The sequence below is a fragment of the Coenobita brevimanus genome, chromosome 41 (assembly GCF_032717465.1).
Source record: "Coenobita brevimanus isolate Jiangsu-jjx chromosome 41, ASM3271746v2, whole genome shotgun sequence".
Classification (NCBI taxonomy): domain Eukaryota; kingdom Metazoa; phylum Arthropoda; class Malacostraca; order Decapoda; family Coenobitidae; genus Coenobita; species Coenobita brevimanus.
Genome location: NC_136994.1, coordinates 14,873,599 through 14,900,001, shown reverse-complemented (window position 1 = coordinate 14,900,001; position 26,403 = coordinate 14,873,599). Strand labels below are relative to the sequence as shown.

Genomic DNA, 26,403 nt, shown 5'->3' with positions numbered 1-26,403 from the left:
TCTCTCTCCGCAATCAATCATTCCCTCTTCCAACCTTCTTTCCTCAATAATTCACTACCACTCCTTCCTTCATCTGTCCTCCTTTCTCTCCCTTCTTTCTTGATTCACTGATTTTCATTTTCTCTCTCTTGCTTTCCAATCATATATTCCTTCCTCTCCATTAATCTCTAGTGATAAGCATACTTCCTTCTCATATGACGTCCGGAACCTGTCATATGAAGACAAACTGAAAAGACTAAGTCTGCATTCGCTAGAGAGGCGTAGAGTAAGGGGAGACTTAATTGAGGTGTTTAAGTGGATGAAGGGTATAAATAAGGGAGATATTAGCAAGGTACTTAAAGTGAGCATACAGGATAGAACTAGAAATAATGGTTTCAAACTAGAAAAATTCCGTTTCAGTAAGGAAATAGGTAGAAATTGGTTTGGTAATAAAGTGGTTGACGAATGGAATAAGCTACCTAGTAAAGTAGTTGCTGCCTCTTCCATTAAGAGTTTCAAGCATAGGCTAGATAAGCATATGACTAATTAGGGGTGGATATAGAAAAAAGAAAATCTTATAACCAATACTAATTCATAATTTTTCCTTTTCAGGTTACACTATGATAGTCTCTATTCTCCTTTCACACTTTCCTGTAAAATGTCCACGCTAGTTTTTCTATACTGCGTGGTGTTCTTTCTGACTTTTTCCTGCCGGCTTCGGCTGGAGGGTTTGGAGGGCGGGGGAGAGCCGCCTTCTTTGCTATCCTTATCTCATTCTAGTAGTTCAGTTACTATTCAAGGAGCTGCCTAGCATGGGTCAACCGGCCTACTGCAGTTATCCTCTCTTCTTATGTTCTTTGTCTCCTACTATTTCCTCCCTCTTTATTCACAACACATTCATCCACTTCCCTCCTCTCCTCATCTCCTTTCTTTTCGCATACCCCCTCCTTCCCTCCTCACTTTACCTCCTGATTCACACCTTCCCTCCTCCTTCCTTCCTTTCTTTCCTCCCTCCTCCCTCACCCCTCTTATTTGTCATTCAATTACACCCTCCATCGCTCACTCATTCTTTATCACTGCCTCCCCTCTTCTCTACTATACTTCATACATTGCCATCCTTCTCTCCCTTCTTACTCCTTCTTTCCCCCTTTACTTCCAACTTCCCTATCTATCTATCTCTCTATTGCCAGACACCATAATCCCGCAAAGGGTGGCCATTTGACACTGAGTTAGTTGTTTTACAGGAAGTGGCACCAACCCTCCACCAACCCACTTGTTAACACGTAGGGAGCACGTATGGTTTGGTTATATGGTTACCACCCAGCACTGTAAATGGTTTCTTAGCTTACAGGAAACCATGGCTTGTCAATGTAAAGCCACCTGTAAAGGAATGAAAAGGAATAAGAAGTGACAGGAAAGATAGAAGAAACAGGAAGAGAAGAGGGCAGGCACAGAAAAAGAATGATAAAAGCTAAGGAAGTAGGCAGAACTACATCAAGTGAGTGGATGATATTTTACAAATTCTCACCTTACTCTTTCATCACTCACACAGTACCTCTTTTCTTTCCTTCCTCCCACCTTATCTTTCTCTTTTCTCTCCTATTTCCCTCCTCCCACCTCTCCTTCCTTCTCCCTCCTTCATAAACTTCCTTCCTTCTCTCATTCCTCTTTCAAACATTCCCTCTTGCTCTTTTTCTTCCATTATCAGTCTTTCTATGCTAATTCTCTTCTTTTTCTCCATCATGCTCTCTCCTGATTCACACATTCCTTCCCTCTCTGCTCATTCACAATTCCCCTCCTCCCTCCATTTCTTTCCTCCTTCCTCCAACCTTCTCTCCCTCCCTCCCTCTTGCTTTCCATTCATCCAGTGCCATCCCCTCCCCCTCCTCTTGTCCTCTTAATTAACTCTCAAATTCTTCCTCCTTTTAATAAATTCGTCTCTCTCTCTCTCTCTCTCAGATTTTTCCATTTCTACTGACACGACATTTACCTCTTCACTCCTATTTACCTTTCAACCTATTGCATTTTTCTTTCACTATTCAACAGAATCCCCCCCCCCCCTCTGTCAAGCACTCCTTGCCACAATCCCTCCATCAACGGTTCCCCTTTAAAAGCCTTCCCCTTCACGTCTGACACATTCCCTCCCTAACGGCCACGGAACAACGTACAGTATCTACAAACTGTTGGAGTGGAATCAATCAAACCTAGGGCATTCACAACCGTTCTGATGCAAAAATAACTTGCTGATTCTCTTATACATTTTGACCACTGATGAAGATTAACTATTCTCTCCAAAGACGCTTTGTTTAGATTATTCTTGCTATCTCCTAACTATGTAAAATCAAACTAGGAATGCTCTCTGTTAGTGAAAAGGATGGTGTAGGAGGTACATAACTTTCAGTCCGAAAAGTCTCTCTCTCTCTCGACATAATACTCGTAATACTGAGATAATAATAATACATACATCAACAAACTGAAGGAGTCAATGTTGTGTTTTTCTACATTATACAGGCAATTGTTTTATGACTTAATTTGTTCCAATACATCACAATGTCTTTCCATACATTTTTTACATTACAAAGAAGCCCTCATATAAGTTTCTATTCCAAGGAGAAGCAGAACAAAAGAATGCCAAAGTCAAGATCCATTCACTTTACACTGCCTTAACACAGTGCATCTAAAACTGCAGGTAAGAGGTTGAACCAAGGGTCAATATAGTGAGGGCACACAGCTGCCACACCAAATGAAGGTAAATAAAGAGTAATTGCTGTTGTTTTTTTGTTTTGCTATTACTGATTGAAAATATAGTAATAATCTCTATAATACCAACATACCAGTACGAACCCAAACCAAATTTATATGAAATTGAAGATGCATAATTCCATTAGATATCCACCAATCAAGATTTGGTGTACATCAAACTTGGATTCCTACTGATCACTGGCTATACTGTATTGAATTTTTAGATAAATCATCAACCCCTTCCCTCAACTGGTTCTACATACCGAAAGTATATTGTATGTAGGACTGAAAGTACTAGTTAACTTAGGCTTTGGAGAGCTGGAGAGAAAAGGGGTGAGACCGCCGAGATATTGTGAACTGAGTAAAACTGGTATTTCTTCTTTAACATACTGTTGTTTTAATGGCATAATAGAACATCAATAAAGGCAACTTAAAACAAAAACTTACTATATTATGCCCACACAGTGAGAAACTATATTTCCATGCCTCCTGAGACCCTTATACAGTATTCCAGGATTTACACTACAACAACTGAAACTTAAAATTTGCTTTCTATACATTAACACTAAACAATGATCACCTTATTTGTATTTATGGTTAAAATGTCTTAACCCCTGAATATGAGTGAAACCTCTCTCTCTCTCTCTCTCTCTCTTTAAATTCTTGCTGCAATCAGACAATTTTATTCAACCTAGGAAAGGTTTCTCATACTGAAGGAGTTTATCAAGGCTACATCTGACCCTTCCATTTTGCAAAGTCTCTCTGAAGCTGAATAAAATTAAGAGGTGATCATCTATCTATCTATCTATTGCCAGATGCCTCAATCCCGTTCGGGGTGGCCACAAACAAATCGCCTCCACGTCGCCCTGTCCCCTGCCATTTCACTGCCCTGCTCCCAACTCACACCCCCCTCTCTCATATACCTCTCCACCCCATCCCTCCATCTCATCCTAGGCCTCCCCCTCCCTCTCCCCCCCCTCCACCTCACTCACATACACTCTCTTCGTCAGTCTTTCACTCTCTATCCTCTCCACATGGCCAAACCACCTCAGTGTATTCCTCCTAACGCTTCCTATCACATCCACATCCACACCACAACGCTCCTTTATATCCTCATTTGTCAACCTATCTCTCCATGTGACTCCAAAGGCTCCTCTTAAATAACTCATTTCCACTGCTCTCACTCTTGACTTGTGTCATAAAAATATAAAATAAATGAATAAAAATTAAATAAGACCCCCAGGCTCAGTCTGTTAAATTTAGCAAAGCAGAGTAAATTACAAAACTATTTCCACATAAATTTGAATTCAGTATTAGGTCTCTGATATCAGGACAGCGGAAGGCTTTGAAATGAGACAGATGTCGAGTGAAAATTATTATTACTGAAGTCACAGGTGATAGGAGGACAAATGGATGAGTGAGAAGACTGTTTTGTCTGCTTGTGCAGTGATGGTGGTGGTGGTGGTGGTGGGGAGAGGGGGAGGGAAGTGAAATATATGAGGTAGGCTACTGTGTTTCTCCTCTCTCTCTCTCTCTCTCGTAAGCTACAGAGACCCTGAGAGACCCGGAGAATGGAGTTGGACTAGAAGTATATGGTAGCAGGATGGCTAGAACACAAAAGAAACCATACATAAAGGAACTGGTTACTGGGAAGAATTTTACCTACTTACAGAAAAGTCATTTGTCAGAAAATAGGGCAGTTTTGACCCAACCTGGAGTCTCTTCAGGTATGGTCAGAAACTGCTGCATCATCCAAATTATCTGATTTTATATAGACATATTTCCTCAATCTGAGTAATTCATATAAACATGGAATGAAGACAGAGCAAGGTTAATGTCATTGTACAGTATAAACTCTCAATTATCCGTTGTAATTCAGCCAAGTGCTATGCCAAATACAGTGAAACACCGGAATTTGCGCAGTACCCAGCCATCAGCTCAACATCCAGCATCAAGCCAGATATTGTGTTATTATCTGTCTCAACCCTTTATCTTATAAAATTTCCCATAAGTAAAACATGAAAACTAAGCATAAGATACAACACAGTAATGATACAGTACAGTAATACAGTACAGTGTACTACTATACAGTATATACTCACCAAGTGCTGGCATTGATGGAAGATACATTTGTACACTGTGCAGTACTGTACTGCACTATGTCTATCTATCTATCTATCTATAGCCCGACGCCCTAGTCCCGCAAAGGGTGGCCGCAGACAAAACACCTCCAAGTCACTCTGTCACCCACCATTTGACTCCCCTCCCCCCAACTCACCCCCCCCTCCCTCATATACCTCTCAACTCCATCCCTCCACCTCATCCTCGGTCTACCTCTCCCTCTCCCTCCCTCCACCTCACCTACATACACCCTCTTAGTCAGTCTTTCATTCTCCATTCTCTCCACATGTCCAAACCACCTCAGTGTACTTCTCCTAATCTTTTCAACCACATCCACATCTACCCCACAACGTTCCTTCACTTCTTCATTCGTCAACCTGTCCCTCCACGTCACTCCACATGCTCCTCTCAAGTAACTCATTTCCACTGCTCTCACTCTTGACTTGTTCCCCTCTTGCAAGGTCCACGCCTCTCTTCCATACGTCAGGGTAGGGATCACAATACCATCATGCAGTGACTTCTTAACTTCCATACTCACCTCCCTACTTCTCATCACTGCTTTCAGTGTACCAACAACCTTTCTTCCCTGCTGTACCCTTTCACGTACTTCATCCCCCACAGTTCCATCCTTACTCATCACACTACCCAAGTACTTGAATGCACTCACATTCTCCATATCCTCACCATCCAATCTCACTGCACACTCTGTGACTTCATTCCTCTCAAACACCATAACTTTACTTTTGTTTACATTAACTTTCAGCTTCCTCCTCCTACACACTGTCCCAATTCATTCACCAAACCTTGCAACTCCCATTCATCTTCACTCAATAATACTGTATCATCAGCAAACAGCAACACCGGAAGCTTCCAAATCTCCCTCATTCATTAGGGCCACATCCACTGCACTATGTGCCGTCGTAATTTCAGGATCACAGTACAGTACAGCACTAGGACACGAGCACTGCAACAACCACGAGCATAGGATGCCACACAATTAGTCACAGCATTAGGGTTCCACGGCCTCGTGGTAGAAGAGGAGAGCGCACAGACACATCTTTAATCAACAGAATCCACGGGTAAGGATGAGAGTGCGGTGGTGTGCTTGGCGTGCTAGGGGAGTCGCTTCTGCAATGAATTCTGATTGGCTGGTGCACAGTGAACATTCTCAGTGGCTGGCACTTTTGAGGGTTTTCCTGGGCACCAGTTGGCTGCTGCTTACAGGCCGGTTGATACGCCTTGACACCTGATACGCATAGAACCGCTGGTAATGTCCTGTTTTCGGATGTTGCATAATTTCACTGGATATTGCTTTACTAGAGCCGGGCCAGCAGTGCTGGATATTGCAACAATGGATAATTGAGAGTTCACTGTATGGGAAAGGGAAGAAAGGTGTTTTGGGATGATGTATATGGTAATGTTAACAATTAGGGCCATACTATATATGTCCTTGAAACATTTCCTTGTTGGCATTTCAAAATAAATGCATTAACCTCTTCACCACCATGGCTTTTAGCTATTTCTGTCTTCTGACACATCATTTAGTCAACTTTTAGAGAGGATTTCTGGTGGTAATGAGGTATTTTTCTTTACAGATGCATTTTTCATTACCAATCAGAATACAGTTCATTAATACACCTAACAATGCTGACTCACCTCTGAACTTCTTAGGAGGGTTGCTGAGATCCCCAGCCTCAGGACTGACCACACAGCGGGCATCCACCAACCTGTGGAACGAAGGGTTATGCTGGGTCAGTAAAAGAAGTACTAAATCACTTTGTTCAAACTACTGCTAGTCTCTGCTGCTGGAAATTACAAGCTGGGTGAAATGCTGTGTGCTTTGGTAATTATGATCACAAGCAAAAGTTCACCAACAAATCCCCTGCCAGCATTGTACCCTGTCTTCATACTTCTCATTCCTCCTCCAACATTCGGGCATCCTTCCTTCTCATACTCAGTGTGTTTCATACTGCTGTCACATCAAAAAATTTTCATGTAACACAATTAACATATATGCAACCACCAGGGATGCATTTGTGAACTTTTCACTGTGATAATACATTAAAGAGTAGAACAGCTTGCAATGTTTAGAACTCTGGTTTATTTTTATATAGGCTTATATTTACAGGTTATATTTGAATTACAGTTTCATGTTTTGTACATGTACTTAGTATTTTAGTTTTAGATTAATTAGCAACTGTTAGTTATCCATGCATCAATATTACAGTTATGGTATAGCATTATTGTAATTACCATTATTCCAGTTTTAATATTACTGTATAACTGAATATAAACGAATGGCAAACCTTAAGCATTAACATACCAAATACACAGGACTCCTCAATTAAAAATGTTTGACATTAAAGCTGATGAACTAATACTATAACATAGTGCTGAAAATTCTGAAAGGAATGTTTAACACTTTTACCTAGAGATGAAAATACATATACACATATCACTTAAGAGCTTCTAAATTCAACAAGCTGGAGAGGTGACACCTTCAGTAGGTAGCTCCGCTGTCTAGTTTAGCTGCATGTGTCCCTCAGATCCCTCCCTTTTTCCTGGAAGGGGGATGGTAGACTACAGAAGAAAGGCAGCTTCAGCCTGCTACCCATGAGGGTCATATTCAGATAAGTCTTGGACCACACCAAAAGCATTTTTCTGCACAAACACATCTTTAAATGAGGAGTGCCTGTATTAATAATTGTGAGAGAAGCCAAAAGCCAGTGCAGTAAGGCATATGACGTCAACACAGTGGACAAGCATGATAACAAAGAACGTCTGCTGAATGCCAGACAGAGGGTTGTACTCTGTAAGACTTTGGAGTTTTAGTAACATTTTCCTTACCTATTTATTGTGCACATAACACTTACATATCCTCATAATTTTACTGATACAAACTACACAGATATTACAAGAATATAAGTAGAATACACGAGAACGCTAAGGTGTAATATGCAAAGTAAACTGCTACAGAAGAGATGCTAAGGGACCTCTTATGTCACTTGGAATACAGTACAACATTGGGCCAGGCCAACAAGAAGCTACGTTTGTGAGAGAGTAGGGATAAATTAGACAACACTGGTTTTCCCTCTCTGATATAATGAAGTCTCCAGTCACTGCATAGAAAGCCTTGGCTAGATAAAAGGATGTTCTCCAACAGTCTCAAACACAGGCTACTTCAGACTGTCTACAGTACCTAACAGCACATGGGAAGGTGCACCAAAACTCACTGTAACTACTAAGAGAATACCAGTAAAACAATCAGTAAAGAGTGGCCTGTGTCAAAAGCAACTTAATTAAACTTCAGATCTCAGAAAGTTTACCAGTACTGTACCAGGCATCATTATCTGGCATTAACCAGAGTAAAATAGATACTGTAATTAAATCCTGAGGTTTAAATGTTAAATCAAGATAGTTTCATCACTCTCAGAGATCTGGATCTTTCACAGTTGTGAGTATTCACTGTAATTAATCAGCACCTGGCATTAGCCAAAACAAAAGAGGTAAGCCATCCCACAACATTTAAAGGTTATATGATTGTACTGTGTAATAACATCAAGCTGGTATAACATCCCCACTGTATGGGACTTGAACCCACTTCAGCCACTGCAGGTCTAAGAGTTGTGTGGTCATCACACCATTATGACACTTTTCCTTTCAGATAAACTGCATTACTGCACACAGGATACAGCATTAAACATGTAACACCAATATCCAGTTACCAGTAAATTGTATGCTGGATACTGTTACATGCAAAGGTGAAATAATAATGGCAGATTAAACTGAAGATTATAAAAAATGAGAAACATATTATACATGCTGTACCATGCAGCCTTTCACTGGCAGCTGAACTGACCATGTGGGATACCATAACTGTACAACAAACAACACCATCACATAACAACATTACCTGCAATAAATAAACAAACAAACAAATAAGCTTATAACCATCTCCAGGACACTGAAAACAATTAAGATAAAATGGTAAATATATATCCTATGAGACTAGCTACCACTTTTGCCCATTAATTGGTCATGACAATAACACTTTAATGTCAGGTGTTATATTCCAATGCACAAAGAAGCAACAACAGGGACTTACTATACAGAACTAATTATCAAATGAATTCATGATGTCGTATCCAACAACACATACAACTACACAGGTGGCCAATTGAGTCAGTATGCTGCTGATATTGCCAAACATTTTTTTTAAATCTTATACAATCAAAATTTCTGACCACTAACTCTTCCTCCCTACACACATGCTGAGAAAAAATGAATACAGCACATGTTAAACAATAATGCAGCAATCCCTCTGTATGTGTATGTTCACTGTGTGCACCAAATGCAGCACCAGCATCATCATAACAATGTGCAAGCAAAAACAATACTGACTCGCACAGCATGATTTCTGTACACTGTCCCAGATGACTGAAAACACCATAATGGTCAGTTCTTCCCACTTTTTAAAATTCATTTAAACCTCTTTAATGTCACTGCCTTTTGTCTATTTTACCTATATGCAGTACCATAGGCTATGCAGGTGGAGAGAGGCTATGTGCCCTTTGGCATTTGCCCCCCCAGTGATGATGACATGCCCTTTAGGATCTGCAGTCTAGTTGGGGTCACAGAGGGATTTTAGCTGATCAGTTGAGGTCAGCCAAGAGGGCTGACTAACACACCAGGTTTTATAATGGGGTTAACCTACAGGAATACAAGAGCATGGAATCCTAGGCTAACACTTTATCCTTGCATATGGTGAGGTCACTGTACAGCAACACAGTATATGTTTTTTTTTTTTTCCCCTTAACCTAGTGAACCTCCCTAACCCCTTTCTCCTCAAGCGATGGCCAAGAGAAGTCAGACAGGAGGGTTACCTTGACTAGCAATTAAGGTGACTCATCCCTACAATCCCTTGCTCATGAAACTTTATGCAATCACGACTTAATATTCAAGCTGCAGGAGTGGCCCAGTTCTGTCTGCTAAAAACAGAGTGACTCTAGTAACAGTAGGGTAATAATAATGCAGTACTGGTAATGACAAAACAGGTAATACCTGTACTAATACTAACTAGAAAGCAATCAGAGAGCGCATACCTCTGACAATCCCATTACCATTAAAGAGGATCCAGATCCCTGGAGATATTGTGTGGAATACACGGGATCTGGATCCATCCCCAAATTTAGCTTAATCAATTGTTCTTTGACCCAGCCCACTCTTCCACAAAATTTTATTGAAATTCATTAAGAACTTTTGGAGATTCTGTGCGGGATACATAGGATCCAGATGCGCCCCAAAATTTAATCAATTCTTTCTTGGCCCATGTCCCACCCTTCCACAATATTTCATTGAGAACTTTTGGAGATATCGTGTGGACACACAGACAAACACAGGTGAATACATAACCTCCAGCAACTTTGTTGGCAGAGGTAATAATATATACTGTAGGATTAATTGTGTAATATTGTAATACATGATAGATAAGAATAAATCAAAATTAATTCATGATCCTAACCAAAGAGCTACTGTTGTCTGTGACATTACTTCAACAGGATGAAGATGAACCAGAGACAGCATGAGGAAAACAACGCACCACGAAAAAGACAGTGATAAAATTTTTTGACCTACTGCCTCTTTTTACTATAAATACAACCAGCATATTCTACCTTTCAGAGTAAATAAAAATGCCTGTCCAGTACATGCTATAGGCTACCAGTAGGCTACTCATTTTCCTTTATCTTTGACAATAATTGCCATCCCCCCACTTTGAATGCTGGGCTGTTATAACTAAATAACACTAGAAAAAGATACTAGTCACAAAGAAATGCTATAGCAAGGATGTAGAACAGTCTAACAGTGTTTTCTGTCACTGAGCATAAAATAGGCTGCAAAAAGATGAAAATCTGGGCCAAGTTTAGGTGAAAGAACTATAACTATTTTTGGTTAGGGCATACTGCTTCCTTCTGTGGTCTTAACCATGGTATACCGTACCATACTACCAGCCAGACTTCACTTGGCAAAACCTAGTGATTTCTTACCCATGGCACAACAACTCCCCAGACAAAGAAAGTAGCATCTCTTAGGCCAATCAACCAGCTGCTCTTTACAATCCATAAATCACATCTTAAAAGTGTGAAAAGGGCTGTTCATCCATTTGGAAGGACTGTCTACATCAGCAGCTGCATACATAAAGATATAGCTACTGTACAATACAGAAGCTACTCACTACCATTACTTGAAATATTTACATGACACTTTAGAGTCTATTGACCCATTACCTGGTAAGCTTACTTACTTGTTCAGCAAATCTACACTGAGGAAAACAGTACAGTATCTACCATACTGTACATTATAAGCTATCATCATACTCTATATACATGTACAGTACTGTACTGGTATGATGTAGCAGCCAGCTTGCACATATGCTACTCTTCATAAACAGACAGTTCTAATATCCATAGCCATATTTATCTCCAAAACTGGGAACTGCTTTCAATCACCAGCCTACAACGACTTACCTTAGTGCTAAGGTTCTCATAACCATATCAAAATAAAATTTTAGGGTACAAACTCAGCATCAACTCTACATAAAATCAATCTAGCCGATTACTGGTATCACTCAGCTTACTTAAGTTGGGGGTAGAGTTGCGAGAGGCAGACTGAAAAAGACCTAGAATGAGGTCATAAGTGTGTGACCTCAGGGATAAGGGACTGAATAGGGAGACTTCCAGGGATTGAGCGGCATGATGAGCTGCCATTAGGTGGTCAAGCATCTTGGGACCTTGATAATCAATATGATCGATCAATCTATACGTGATCCAATACCCCCGGGAACATTAAAAAAAAATAATGACCACTGGATGGTAAACTAAACAGCCCCTATTTTGCAGTGTATGGTTCCCAGTTTGTAATATGTGTGCCAGTGGCCTATATCCATAATGAAACTGTCAACAGCAGTACACATTAATCTATATGTGGTGAGCTGTGCAAAGCTTGCACCTGAAGCTGAGTACATGTGCAGTAGGCTAACTCATTATGACACAGCATCAATGGCGTCTCCCACCATATCTCCTGCATAGGCTACCTGTCTTTTGTATTTATGCTGATGACACTGTTGAGTTTACCTGTTTGTACCTCAGCAATGACCTGTTTTGACTATGCCTTCAATAAGCCGTTTTGGTGTGGAAAGCTATGGTGTCAGTGTGGTGGCACTTCTGATGCCTCATGCTCTATCATAAGTAAGCTAACCTTTTACATTGTTTCAGACATTAGCTTTGTTATTGGGAAATGGAGCCAGAGGGCTAGAATGGATTTTGTGAGAAAAGAAAAAACTTGTTGGAGAATCTGAGGAGCATGTTCTTTTCTAATGCAGCTATCATTTCAGCAGTAGTTTGTGATCTTAGAATGGAGTTAAGCTACAATACAGATGGCAACATATGCCGCATAATGTCACCCCCAATTTTAAGTCCTAGACATACTCACACATGCAATAACAATACAGCAACTATATAGTCATGCTTAAGGAGTTGCATAAAAATGCTGTAAAATACTGCACAACACTACAGACATGTACTGCACACTATGGGAAGTAGCTGTGAAATAAATTAGGCCTACAACGGTAATTTCTTTCTTGCATACTGCACCTATGAGATCACAAGCACGATAACATCATGGAAAAGTACCAACTCACCATTTCATCAATAATGTTGACAGCTAAATTAAAAAACGCATTCTCAGATGGGTATGGTATGGAATAGCTCAAACAGGTACCAAATACGAAAATGATTGAAAAATTGTCAATTCAAAATCCAGTAGCTAACTACAGTACCAGCAGCCTACTGTTACTGCTACTTTACTACCCAGTAATGTTAATATAGTAGCTACTATACACTGTCTTATTTCAAGTCTTCTAGTAGCTACCACTCTGGTAATCTAAAACAGAAATGATTACACTAGCTACAGCCTACTGTAAATTCTGATGGTGGTACCTGTACTTGTTTGAACAATTCTCTAATACAGTATACCATAACACTATTGGTAGGCTACTGATACTGTTATCACTTTGTGAGGAATAATCATGATTCAGGTTTTCATGCTTGATCTGTTTTGACTGCTGTATTAAAAAAAAAGTACCGGTACCTCAGAGGATTTGGCTGCTATATTAAGAGCCTGCACAATGACTTTTGAATACAAGGTTTGACAGGAGTCTGAATTTAAAATACCGGACACAGTGTTGATAATGAGAGAAAACAAATATAAATCCATTCACAATGGCACAAGATACAGAGCAAGAAGGTGTGAGGCTGTAATATGAGTAAAAATCAGCAGTGGACGCAGCACAACAGACAAATTATTCATGCCAGACCATATGAAGTTTCTGAGAAAGACATCCTCAACACAGAGGCTCAACTGAACCATCAGGTCAAGCTGTTTACGAGAAAGACGCGAGGGTGTTGAGGAAAGGATGAGCCGATAGCATCCATCAGATTACGGGAGAGGAGAGGGAGTATGGCTGGGGTTGTGATGGTGAGGGGGCAGGGGGAGGCTACACAACACTACTCACATCTGTAACAGAGTTAGGAAAGGACCCAATTATCTTGGCTAGCTTAAGATTACCAACAACAACAGCAGGTACCAGATATCAAGCAAGCATTACTTTTATGTACAGCAATGAATACTGGTATTAATACTGATAATAACACAGATAAGGTAACACTACTTACAGCATGAACAAGGATAATCCAGGTTCAGTTATCCTATCTTGGGATCCAAATACAACAGTAAGTATAGTAGGGTACGATACACGTGGTACTTCAATAAGAACTAATTTTTTATGTAAAACGAGGAAAATAAGCCTATCATTTTGATGACATCCTTTGCCATTTTATTCTTGTTATTTACAGATTATTTCATTCTGCTTAGGAGAAATTTTTCAAGCTGGAGGGGTTTGACACAGCATTCATTAACCCCAGATTTAAGACGTAGCTATTCAGAACTCTGCTGGTAATAAAACTGACCAGTGGTAGCAAAACTGAAATACAAGTCATCATCATTGAAGAGATTAACCCACAACAATTGGAGACATCTGTTTCATTGTATTTTTGACATCTCCTGTCAATTTTCTTAGGTTTGGGAGAGTTTATGAACTGGAGGGGTTATGGTATATGCCAGTACAATTACCAAACGCCTCCAATAAGACAGGACTTTCCAAAGCTGAATAAAATCATCTGCAGGCAGAAGAAATAAACTGAAAAGGATGTCATCCATACAGGGGTTAAAGGTCATTTGGGCTAGCCACAAATGTATGCTACCATATGCAGAATTCTACACAATTTCAATAAACCTAATAAAAGTCTACTGAATAGATATTTCAGTGTTGCAAACTATGCTAATGCTAGCTACCAGTAAAAACTTAATACACTGTACATAGCTACCGTATAACAATAAACTACTTCAGTAGATATATTCATATCAGTCCCTTAATGTAGTGGCTTTATACACATCCATCCCATAAGAGAGATGTCTTGCTTCTACCACTGTCAGTCTTGACTATGTGTTGTATAATCCCTTTATTATGGTGAAACAGTGCTAGTTAGGGATGCCTTCACGTGGGTGGGTCAACTGCCTTGTTGTACAAACATCCCTCAGTCCCCTCCTTATCCCCCAAAATGAGGATGGTGAGCTTCAGAAGAAGGGCAACTTCATTCTGAAGTCCACCAATTCACATTTCAGATGAACCTAGGGCTAGCCGCAACTGCGAATACTACCAGGTACCGTACTACTGTATACAGTTACACTGATGATTTGTTTTTTTCATATTTTACTAGTACAGTACTGTTTTCTTTCTATTCTTACAGTCCAAGAATCTATATAGGCTATTTTTTTTTCTTTATGTGTCCGACTTTGGGTACAAGCTTGGCCTAACAGTCCATTGCCTGAGGTCCAGCAGTCCTCCTATAGACATATATAGTACTGTACACTTTCACATGTCACCATTTCAGCACTGACACACATCCACTCACCATAGGGAATATATGCTAGGCCTGTCTCATATAGGATTGCTGTATTGTATAAGTATTAACAGGGGTGCTTTTACAACATGTTTGTAGGTCTTATGGTAGACCAGTAAAGCCTAATTTAACAAAATTCAAATCCTTAAATTGTTCGCTGCCCCAGCTTGGATTCAAACACACATCCTTTGAGACACCATACCACTCTCCTAGCAGCTCAGCCACAGAAGCTAACCAAACAGCTTATATGCCTGGTGGTCTAGTGAGTTAAGACACCCAAACTGGATGCAGCCCATGATGATTTACATATGAGGGGTGCAGTACGGGGTAGTCTATATCAGCACACAAGTTGTACAGTACTGCACCGTATATGGCTAACAATAAAAAAATTTGATTATTTTGGTATGGTACACAAAGTCCTGTTATGTCAACTTGCTTCAGTACCAATTAGAGTGTGTGTGTGTGTGTGTGTGTGTGTGTGCACATGCCAGTAACACCTGTGAATCATTTCATTCTGAGGGTTGGGGGGGGGGGAATCCATCCCTCATTCAATCAATTTTTGCTTAACCAGAAGTATAGGGTCTTGGGGCTAGGCTACTCAGTCACAACTTTTAAGGACAGGGTCTTACTATTCCCTGAGAGGTATACAGTACTCGTCAAAATTATTCAGCGTTGTCCGCCGGGAGCGCAATACTTATGGCCAAAAAAAATCACCCATTCTGGGGGGTAAAAATTGAGCCACAAGTTTGCGCTGCGAGCATGACATCACGGTAGCCTGAGGCCTTCCGACGCGCTGGTTGGTTCCCGCCTCAGTTGTCCACGGGCTGCCTGAGAAAGAGGAACTCCGCCGTGTGTTCCTCTCAAATTGCGCCATTTTTTACCGAGTGTCCCGCAGTGTTTTGGGGTTCACCACTTTGTTATGGCACCTACCCATGAACTATAGAGTGAAATCATATCCCAGATCATTGCTCTAAAGGAGGCAGGCCACCAGACAAAGGAAATTAGTGAATTGGTTGGTGTGGCATGATCGACAGTGCGTCGTTGGTGTGCGCGGTTTCGGTTGGAAAACAGTGGTGAAGTTCCCACAAAGAAACCGAGGTCTGGTAGGCCTAGGAAAACTTCCCCAAGGTCTGTTAATGTTTTAAAACATGCAGTGGAGTTTAATCCTCGTGTGAGTGTACGGAAAATTAAGGAGAGCAACCTGGAAGTGTTGGTGAGGTGTCTGTGAGAACAGTGTCTCGTAGGGTGCACAAGCTTGGTTACACAAGTCATAGGCCTGTGAAAAAGCCTCTTCTCACCAAGAACCAGAGAATTTGTAGGCTTGCCTTTGCTAATAAATATCTAAACTGGGGTGAGGAGCAATGGTTGTCAGTGTTGTGGTCTGATGAGGAAAAGTTTAGTGTTACCTGTAACAGAGAAGCACGTGTGTATCGACGCAAAGGTAGTGACCCACTTGACCCACGGTATGTAGAAAGCACAGTTAAACATCCTGATTCACTCATGGCGTGGGCTTGTTTCTCGGGTCAAGGTTTGGGGAAGTTTGTTGTGCTTCCCAAGAATGTTAGAGTGAATCAGGATGTTTACCTGGAGCTTCTGTGTGATCATTTACCAGACTCATTCGAGCTAACAGGTGCACGAGTGCTTCAGCAGGACGGTGTACCTGCTCACAAGGCCAAATCGGTCACCAATTGGCTTCGTGACTGCGAGGTATCATTCATGACAAACTGGCCAGGAAATAGCCCAGACCTCAACCCGATTGAAAACCTCTGGTACATCATAAAGAAGAGTCTCCAAGGGAAGGACGTTAGCTCTCTGCCTAAGCTGGAAGCTGCCATTCGTGACTCCTGGGACAAAATACCCCTCCAGCACCTCAGGAGCCTCGCCCTTTCACTTCCAAGACGTCTCAGGTCCGTGGAGAAACATAAAGGCTACCCTACGAAGCACTAAAGGTAAATAAAATGCATTATTTATATGTTTTTTCAATGTTGAAATGCTTGTTTCTTAGGAGGGACGCAGGGCGCTCAATAATTCTGACGAGCACTGTATACTGTATTATATGAGCAAACAACCCCAATCATCCTATTAACATAAACTCTTAATTAAAAGGTCCATCCAGTTGGAGCACTTTAACCCACCAAACCACCAAGTGTCATATGGATGTATGGTTACTGCTCAGTGTAAAGTTAAACCAAGGCTGCACTAGAACAAGTAAGAGGATAATGGGTGCCCCCATCTACCCCCCCAAAGAAAAAGTTGTGGTCATTAAGCTGACTGTGCTATTCAGACAAACTATGAGGCCAGTTACTGGCTTGGACACTTGCTGGGAGGCTGCATCCAACACCAGAACTGCCAGACCACCAAATTGCCCAAGCCATTAAATATGAACCAAGCATGAGAGATTAGCATATACATACTGTATACAGTACAGTACGGTATACAGTCACTACTCGTACGATGGGCTTATGTCAGGTCGTACCTTAACGTATAACAATTTTATCATAAATCGGGAGATGGAAACACATTATAAAAGGGAGGTTACGTCAACTCAGCTTCCCAAAGTCACCTACCCAAGACTGAAACAAAAATAACAACCCACCATAATCACTTTCTGTGTCAGTCCAAGTCGTCTCCAAGACCAAAACAAACACTATCACTCCAATACAGGCGGTGTTACTCAGGTACAGTAAATCGTTGCAAACAACACAACATTCACACTTCCGTAATGCTGGCCTGGTGCTACACAATGTATAGGCCTACTGTAGCACGATGCTTGGTTGAGAGGTGACGATAGCAAGGGGGCCCACGTGAACGAGTGGAAAAGACAGGGCTTTGAAGGGGGTGGCAGGACCGCAACTGAACCAAAACAATGCTCTGCATGCTGGGGCCACCATCTTGCCTGAGGCAAGTGACTGTCGCCTTGCGTGTGCCTGGCACTTCATACGAAATTTTCCGAGGGCAATATTATTCTAGCGGGAAATTCATCGCAAATCGGATTTTGGGGTGGAATTTCTGTTATCGCTGTAATGAATTGTCGTATACCAAATCAACATAAAACGAGTAGTGACTGTAGTCAATGCTGCAGCAATTTTTTAGATGATCCACATTAAATCCTGATCTACAACATTTTTTTCTTTAATGACACTTTAAATCCTGATATTTAAACATGCAGCTTCCTTTACATTTGCTCATATTCCTGGTATTAAGCATGACCAAAATATAAGTTCTATCTTAGGAAAGTAGTCATTATCGTACAGTAGCTATTAATTGTTAGACGATGTACCCTAGCTATATTAAATACAGTAATCACTCTAATATCCGGACACCCAATATCCGAACATCCCCACTATCCGGACATAAGAATGTTTCATACTGTACTTTTTTCCATACTATACTTACCTCATTTCACTCTTTAATGTCCTTTATTGGTGTGAATAGGGTGTTAGGAGCTATGCATGTGCAGTAGGAAGGTGTTTTTCTGAGTTAGGCTAGGTTAGAGTCCATAAGTACCAGTCCAGGAGCCAGTCACCAGAATGTTTATTATTGTATGAACCTACTTCTAAACCCTCATTTTATGTTTCTTTTGCATTTATTTCAGTCATTTATGTGCCTTATATAGGTGCTATGCATGTCCAGAGGGAGTTGTATAGGTGTTTCTCTGAGTTAGGGTCCATAAGTACAAGTCCATAAGCTGGGGCCCAATATCCGGACAGAACCAATATCCGGACCTACCTATGGCTCTATTACGTCGGATATTGGAGTGATTACTGTACTGGTATTAGATATACGGCCATGCCACGTTGAGTACACCGCTTCCCATCCGATCAGCGAAGTTAAGCAACGTTGGGTCTGGTTAGTACTTGGATGGGTGACCGCCTGGGAACACCAGATGCTGTTGGCATCCCTACGTGTCAAGTGGGGTTGGTGGAGGATTGGTGCCCCTCCCTGTAAAACGATTGACTCTAAGCTCTTGGCCACCCCATTTGGGATACATGGCGTCTGGCAATGGATGGATGGATTAGATATACATTTTTTTATCATCTAGTCCTGGCATTAAACATAAGCAAAACATAACCTCTATCACATACGAATAGCTACCAAAGTAATTGATTTCATCACACCTTAGATGACGTCTATCTATCTATCTATAGCCCGACGCCCTAATCCCGCAAAGGGTGGCTGCAGACAAAACGCCTCCAAGTCAGTCTGTCACCCACCATTTGACTCCCCTCCCCCCAACTCACCCCCCCTCCCTCATATACCTCTCAACTCCATCCCTCCACCTCATCCTCGGTCTACCCCTCCCTCTCCCTCCCTCCACCTCACCTACATACACCCTCTTAGTCAGTCTCTCATTCTCCATTCTCTCCACATGTCCAAACCACCTCAGTGTATTTCTCCTAATCTTTTCAACCACATCCACATCTACCCCACAACGTTCCTTCACTTCTTCATTCGTCAACCTGTCCCTCCACGTCACTCCACATGCTCCTCTCAAGTAACTCATTTCCACTGCTCTCACTCTTAACTTGTTCCCCTCTTGCAAGGTCCACGCCTCACTTCCATAAGTCAGGGTAGGGATCACAATACCATCATGCAGTGACTTCTTAACTTCCATACTCACCTCCCTATTTCTCATCACTGCTTTCAGTGTACCAACAACCTTTCTTCCCTGCTGTACCCTTTCACGTACTTCATCCCCCAAAGTTCCATCCTTACTCATCACACTATCCAAGTACTTGAATGCACTCACATTCTCCATATCCTCACCGTCCAACCTCACTGCACACTCTGTGACTTCATTCCTCTCAAACACCATAACTTTACTTTTGTTTACATTAACTTTCAGCTTCCTCCTCCTACACACTGTCCCAAATTCATTCACCAAACCTTGCAACTCCCATTCATCTTCACTCAACAATACTGTATCATCAGCAAACAGCAACACCGGAAGATTCCAAATCTCACCCTCATTCATTAAGGGCCACCCCTACATCCACTGCCCTACCTTGCACCTCCTTTACAACCCCATCCATATATATATTAAACAGCCATGGAGACATCACACACCCCTGTTTCAGTCCCACATTGAGATCAAAGAACTCACTCAGCTCACCATCCACTCGCACCGTAGCCCTAGCTCCCTCGTACATACTCTTCACAGCACTCAACAATTTCCCCTCCACTCCATATATTCTTAATACCTTCCACATACCTTGCCTATCTATTCTGTCATAAGCTTTCTCCAAGTCCATGAAGGCAGCATACACTTTCCTTCCCTTCTCTAGATACTTCTCCACTAAACATCTTAGAACAAATATCTGATCTACACACCCTTTTCCCTTCCTAAATCCCCCTTGTTCTTCTCCAACTAGCTCCTCTGTCATATGCCTAACCCTATCAATGAGTATTCTACCATATATTTTACCAGTCACACTAAGAAGGCAAATACCCCTATGGTTACCACATACTTCTCTCTCCCCTTTTCCTTTGTACAGAGGAACAATTATACCTGATTTCCAGTCCTCTGGAACCCTTCCCTCTTCCCACGCCAATCTACACAACTTCCATATCCACTCCACAACAATCTCACCCCCATACCTAAGCATTTCACCACACACTCCATCAATTCCCGGGGCCTTTCCCAGCTTAATCTTCTTCATCGCTTCCACTACTTCCGACCTACTGATCTCTTCCTCCCTCCTCTCATCTCTTCTTCTCCCAGCCATTCCCCAACCACTTATACTCACACTGCTCTCACTCTCTACATTCAACAAATCCTCAAAGTGCTCCTTCCATCTCCTCAATTTCTCTCTCTTCTCCACCAACAATCTATTATTCCTATCTTTCACTCCCCTACTATTTCCCCTTTCACACTGCCTTACTTTCTTTACCTCCTTCCAAAACAATTTCTTACTCTCCCTCCATTTCACACTCAGATTCCTCCCAAACTCTTCATCCATTTTCTTCTTACTCTCCTTCACCAGTCTCTTAACCTCCCTTCTCCTGCTCACATATACCTCTCTCTTCTCTCTCTCATCTTCTCCCCTACCTCTACTCGCCAACCATTCACCATATGCCTTCTTCTTTTGTTCCACAGCTCGTTTCACCTCATCATTCCACCATGCTGTCCCTTGCACACCCTTGCATCTCCTCCTCACTCCACAAACCGCCTCACACGCTGTGCTTATCTCTTCCGTGAATATCTTACATACGTCTTCCACCCCTTCCATCTGCTCTAGCTCATACCTTCCCAAACTTTCTTCCACTATGCTCTTATACTCTGTCCTTTTCTCACTATCTTGCAATTTCTCCACTCTTCTCACAGGAGCTGCTTCCTCCTGTCTTCCCCTTCGTCTCCTCAACCACTTTCTTTGCAGCTCTACCTTGGCCATCACTAAGTGATGGTCCGAGACTCCATTCCCCCACCCTCTCCACACCCTTGCATCCAACACTTGTCTTCTCATTCGCTCATCCACACACACGTAGTCTATCATTGCCTTTCGTTCAACAAGTTGACCATCCATCCTCCTCATTACTCTCCATGTATACCGGTGGATCATCTTATGACGAAAGTAGGTGTTGGCTATTGCCAACCCCTTACCAGCACAGATGTCCACCAAAGCACTACCATTCCCATCTACTTCAGCTGGCACACCCCACTGACCAACCACTCCATCCACTCATACATTCCCAACTTTGCCATTCATGTCTCCAATCAACAGCACCCTTTTGCTCCTCTCAAACTTATCCATACATGCTTCTACTCTTGCCCAAAACTCATCTTTCACTCTTGCCACTCGATCCTCTGTTGGAGCATACACACATACAATCGCCCATGCTTGTATACCTACTTTCATCCTCACCCATACAATCCTTGCACCCACTGTTCCATACTCTCTTATATTCTCCTTCCACTTCTTGCTTATCATCAGACATACTCCCTCTCTTGCCCTCTCATTCTCACTGACTCCCGCACATATACCTACACCATATTCCCATTCTCTCATCCTTTCACCTTTCCATTTAGTTTCAGTCAATCCACATATATCCACTTTTGCATCCTCAAGCACCTGGACAATCTCTCTCTCTCTTTCACTTCATCATTCACTCCTCTCACATTCCACGTTCCTACCCTCAGAATGTCCTTTGTCCGTTCCTTAGTCGTCAACGTATGGTCCGTCCGGGTCCGAGGCGCTTTATTTGCTTTTTTAGTTAGTTCTTTTTACGGGGTGGGGCACTAACCCACCACCAACCCTTTTAGTCGCCTCGTACGACAAGCAGGGATACTGGGGGAGTATTCTTGAAACCCCCCTACCCCCATTTAATCCTGATACTTAACATGCAGAAAACATGACAGTTTTATCACATACAGTCAATGCTGCATCAATTTTCAGGATCATATTTCTGATACTGGTATTAGACATGAAAGCTCCATTACACAAAGTCCACGTCGCATCAATTTTCAGATGAAGAATAGGTACCACAGCAGCTGCGGCTCAGTGGGTTACAGCACTTCACTCTGGGCGAAGGGCTGGAGGTCTGAGTCCATTCAAGGGTCATTGTTAGACATCAGAAAGGGCATCTGGTCTTAAAGTACTACATGCTCCAAACCTTAGTTTTCTACCCAGGGGCAACACCTTAGCCCTTACCAAAAAATGGGGACACGGCATAAAGCTCCAATGGTTAGTCCTCACAGCTTTTTCATTATTAAGTTGATGGTGAATGAACACAATCTCTTCACTTAAAGCTGCCTGTGATTCATCATACAAGTTGTTCTCATGTCAGAAATGTGGGTTACCGGTACTCTGCTTTAACCCCCAAAGACAGCAATTCTCCCACTCTGTCTGGCCCCAGAACCACATTTAGGGTCCAATTTCTCAACTTTCACCAAGGTAAATTTTAGTCTTACAGAATTTGAAGAGCTTGACATTACTCACCGGAAAATGTATATTTCACTCTCACATGTCTAATGGTTAGCAGACTGTCGACCGTCAAAAACAAAAAGTCATCTCTCGCCATAAGCAAGAATGGGACACCACTGAATGGGGAATAGGGATGTGGAGGGAGTGTGGGGGGGCATCAGGAGGGAGGGAAGGGGAGGGAATATGCCTCCCACATACAGCCAATATGGTCTAGAGGGGATATGGGGGGTAGTTTGGGTAGGATGGGACACAGAGGGCAGGATCCAATGGGGCAGAGGGAGGTGGAGAGGTGGCAGTGGCAGGACCCTCCCCCACAAGGTCTAGGGGTACCAATCAGGCCAGCCACTAGATATTCTACTTTCCATTGGCTTGGCTCATATACATCATCAAAGAGATGGGGACAGCTCACGCCAGTTTTTGGTAGCTTGTGTACACGCGATGATATTAGGACTCTACATACGAAGGCCTGAACACTTGGACAGATGACCATGGGACTTTAAGGGTTTAACCACTAAATCATTAATTAGAAGCAGGTCTCAAAACTGCTTCACTTACAGCCATTACACATCCTAGACTTAAGTGAATATTACAGTAAATTTCCTAGAGTGCAGACCTGTCTCGTATAATCAAAATCTAATCTCTGCACTTGATCATATTTCAAATAAAAAGACAAGTTACATCAACAGTTTAGTGCTTATCTGTCATTGACACCTCTACCACACAGCAATGTTCATGATCAGCATCTTCACTCCAGGCTAAGCTACTGATTAGCTAGTAGAATCTTTATGTAGTTGTACAGTACAACTCACTCCAACCCATTCTCAATGCACACAATCCTCAGCCAAAAAATAGCTACGGTACCTTTAGTGCAATGTCAAATATTCCATACATTTGGTCGCTGACAAATTCCATCTGGAATTATCTTATCTGTACAGTTCTGGGGCCATCAGGTCAGTGACTGGCAAACAGATCACAAGATTCTATAATAAGGTCTTTTTTTCAGCTTTCTCTACTTCACATCTCATTACAGTATTCCAGTTCTGAATCAACCAAGCTGGGTTTGTTATGCATTTCAGTGCCGTCATTCACAATCAGTAAGGTAGCTACCTGTACTGTACAACTTACTGGAAAACCCATATTTTACACCAGTAGCCTACCTGAGGGAGGTACCATAAACTGGAAAAGAAAACATCCACTGTCTGTGGTCCATACAGTAGTACAAGAGAGGGACTCTTTACTGTAATGGCAAAGACATTGCCTGGCTATACAGACATTCCCCAACTCCCTTCCTAGCCCCGAAAAAGATGACAATGGATTGCATGACATGGGCAACTTTAGCTAGCTGTTCATTAGGTACATCTTCAGATGAGCCTGGGGTCACCACCACAACAACAATGACTATGATGGTAAATGCTATATTTTGTCTTATGGTAGCTAATGCGCACTATAATTGCTGTGAATGATTATGTGTAACTTCCTCCTGCTCAAAAATTCTGTCAGTTCAATTGTTTCACTTAGATACTGTGTAACAGTAATACTATACAGGGATAATAAGGTAGAGTCGGTGATTTTCAATCTTTTTCATTCCAGTCCCTTCTAGAGGAATCTCAAAATCCTCATGGCCCCCTTCAGCTCTCTCTCAAACACCCACAAATAAAAATATAAATAAAAAATGCTCTAGTTGGGTAGGCTAAGTGAATACTGTACCCTTCCTGGCCTCTTATATCTCAGGCCAGACTACAATAATTTGGATCAACACTTTCAAATAGCAACCCGAAGGCATTTTTTTTTTTTCTTCCTTTGATGTGACAAGGTATCAGGTCACCACATATCCATATCTGAGTCGAGTTCAGTCTCAACCAAATGTTGGCATGCAATGTGCTGTAATGATTCATTCATTCATCACCCAATCCTACGTTGCCCCATGAGGAGCGTAGGAGCCCGGGGCTAGGCAAGTTGGTCTTGACATTTAAGATGAGTGACCAGCCTCGCTCATCCCCATGTGGCATTACATGAGCAATAAACCCCAACCACCCCTTGGATATAAACCTACACAGGCTCAATCTGACTGGAGCGCTGTACCAGTAATTACCGTTTAAACCACCAGGTGCCAAAATTTGGTTACTGTGTATGGTTACTACCTAGTGTAGTAAATGGTTTCCTGGTGTAGCCTACAGAAAATTATTTGGCTTGTCACTCAGTGTAGAGTCACCCACAGGCAGAAGGAAGAGGAAAAAATGAAGGAAAGAAAGACAGAAAAGGGAGTGTAAAGTCACCTGTAGGCAGAAGGATGAGGAAAGAATGAAGGAAAGAAAAACAGAAGAGGATGGAAGGAAAGAAGGATGGAGGAGAGGAAAGGACAGACATCTGAGAGCAGCACTACATCGAGTGAGTGGATGATGAGTGCCCCCACCTACCACACAGGCCTAACTGTAACAATATCAGAAAATCATCAGCACTGACTATTTCGCCTGAAACTGTCCATACTTTATCTAGTGTGGTCACATGCGAAATCAGGAGCTTACATCACTCATGTCCTGTGGAGATCCCCCCTCCCCCTATTTTTTTTTTATACCGGTACCATACTAACAGTTACTCAGTACCGGTACACTATACCAGTAGGTACTCTGTCCATTTCAACCTGGCTTAAAATTGCCATCTCAAAATCTTGAATGTTGAGCTGCAGCAAAACAAGAGATTAACTTTAGAATATGATGTTAGTCACAAATAAGTGCTACGGAATGGATGAAGAGCCCGCGGTTGTCATCTACATACTGTACACAAAACAGACTACAAGAGGATGAAAATTTCCAATTTACGATGGACAAACTACTTGAGGCTATACATACACGTAGCTACTGGTATTACATAGGCTAGTACTGTATACCAACCCATCAATCTCAATAATGTTTCCTCTCAACCACCATCAATGACTCATTTCATCCTGACTCAGCACAGATCACAGCTGACCTGGGCACAGATCAATCAACCCCTAAGATATGTTGATGCATCAGATTAGATTAGGTACCGTACTGTCCTCTGCCAACAGACTTGATCCAATACTATAATGATATTGTACCGGCAATTGTATCAACAATATTCTACATGACTAACTCACCAGACAGCAGAAGGGAAATGCCATCACAACAATGGAACTCTACTGTGAAGTAAATTCTGTTAGCTATTATTGCAGATAAAAATGATGTAAACACAGGTTGCCTACCTAGTCTACACCTTATAATACCATACTTAGCATAAACACTCTTAGCGAATAATGAAAAAAGCAATGAAGGCTTAAAATAAAAACAATAAGAGTTATCTGAATTATAATTACCGGCAGCCTACACTTAGAGTTATTTAGGTTAAAATTATACTGCACATTTATCAAGACTGTTAATTATGTACCATAATGGATACCAGTTACATGTATTATTCTCTGTTACTATATTAGGGTTAAACTGTTAGTTGTCAGAATTAACAGCAATAGCTCCCTAACAAGTCACAGCATACCATACACCAGTGACTTACCCAAGGGTACTGATGAAGCCGCAGACACTGCCCTCTGCATAAAGAGACACAATGTCCCCCATGTGAAGGAACGACGCTGAACCTTCAGGCCCCAT

The 26,403-nt window shown here is 41.8% G+C and overlaps 1 protein-coding gene and 1 non-coding gene across 2 annotated transcripts in view; one reads left to right on the top strand and one right to left on the bottom strand.

Moving 5' to 3' along the window:
• Positions 1-26,403, bottom strand: part of Itpr (Inositol 1,4,5,-trisphosphate receptor) — a 365,063-nt gene extending 338,660 nt beyond the window's left edge. The window contains exons 1-2 of the mRNA XM_080270492.1: positions 26,309-26,403; positions 6,499-6,569 (exon numbers count right to left, since the gene is read on the bottom strand). Of these exons, the coding sequence (XP_080126618.1) occupies positions 6,499-6,569; positions 26,309-26,403 (166 nt within the window). The remainder of the gene's footprint in view (positions 1-6,498; positions 6,570-26,308) is intronic.
• LOC145397572 (5S ribosomal RNA) lies at positions 18,638-18,756 on the top strand. The gene has a single exon (XR_013896997.1). It is a non-coding gene; the product is annotated as a 5S ribosomal RNA (ribosomal RNA).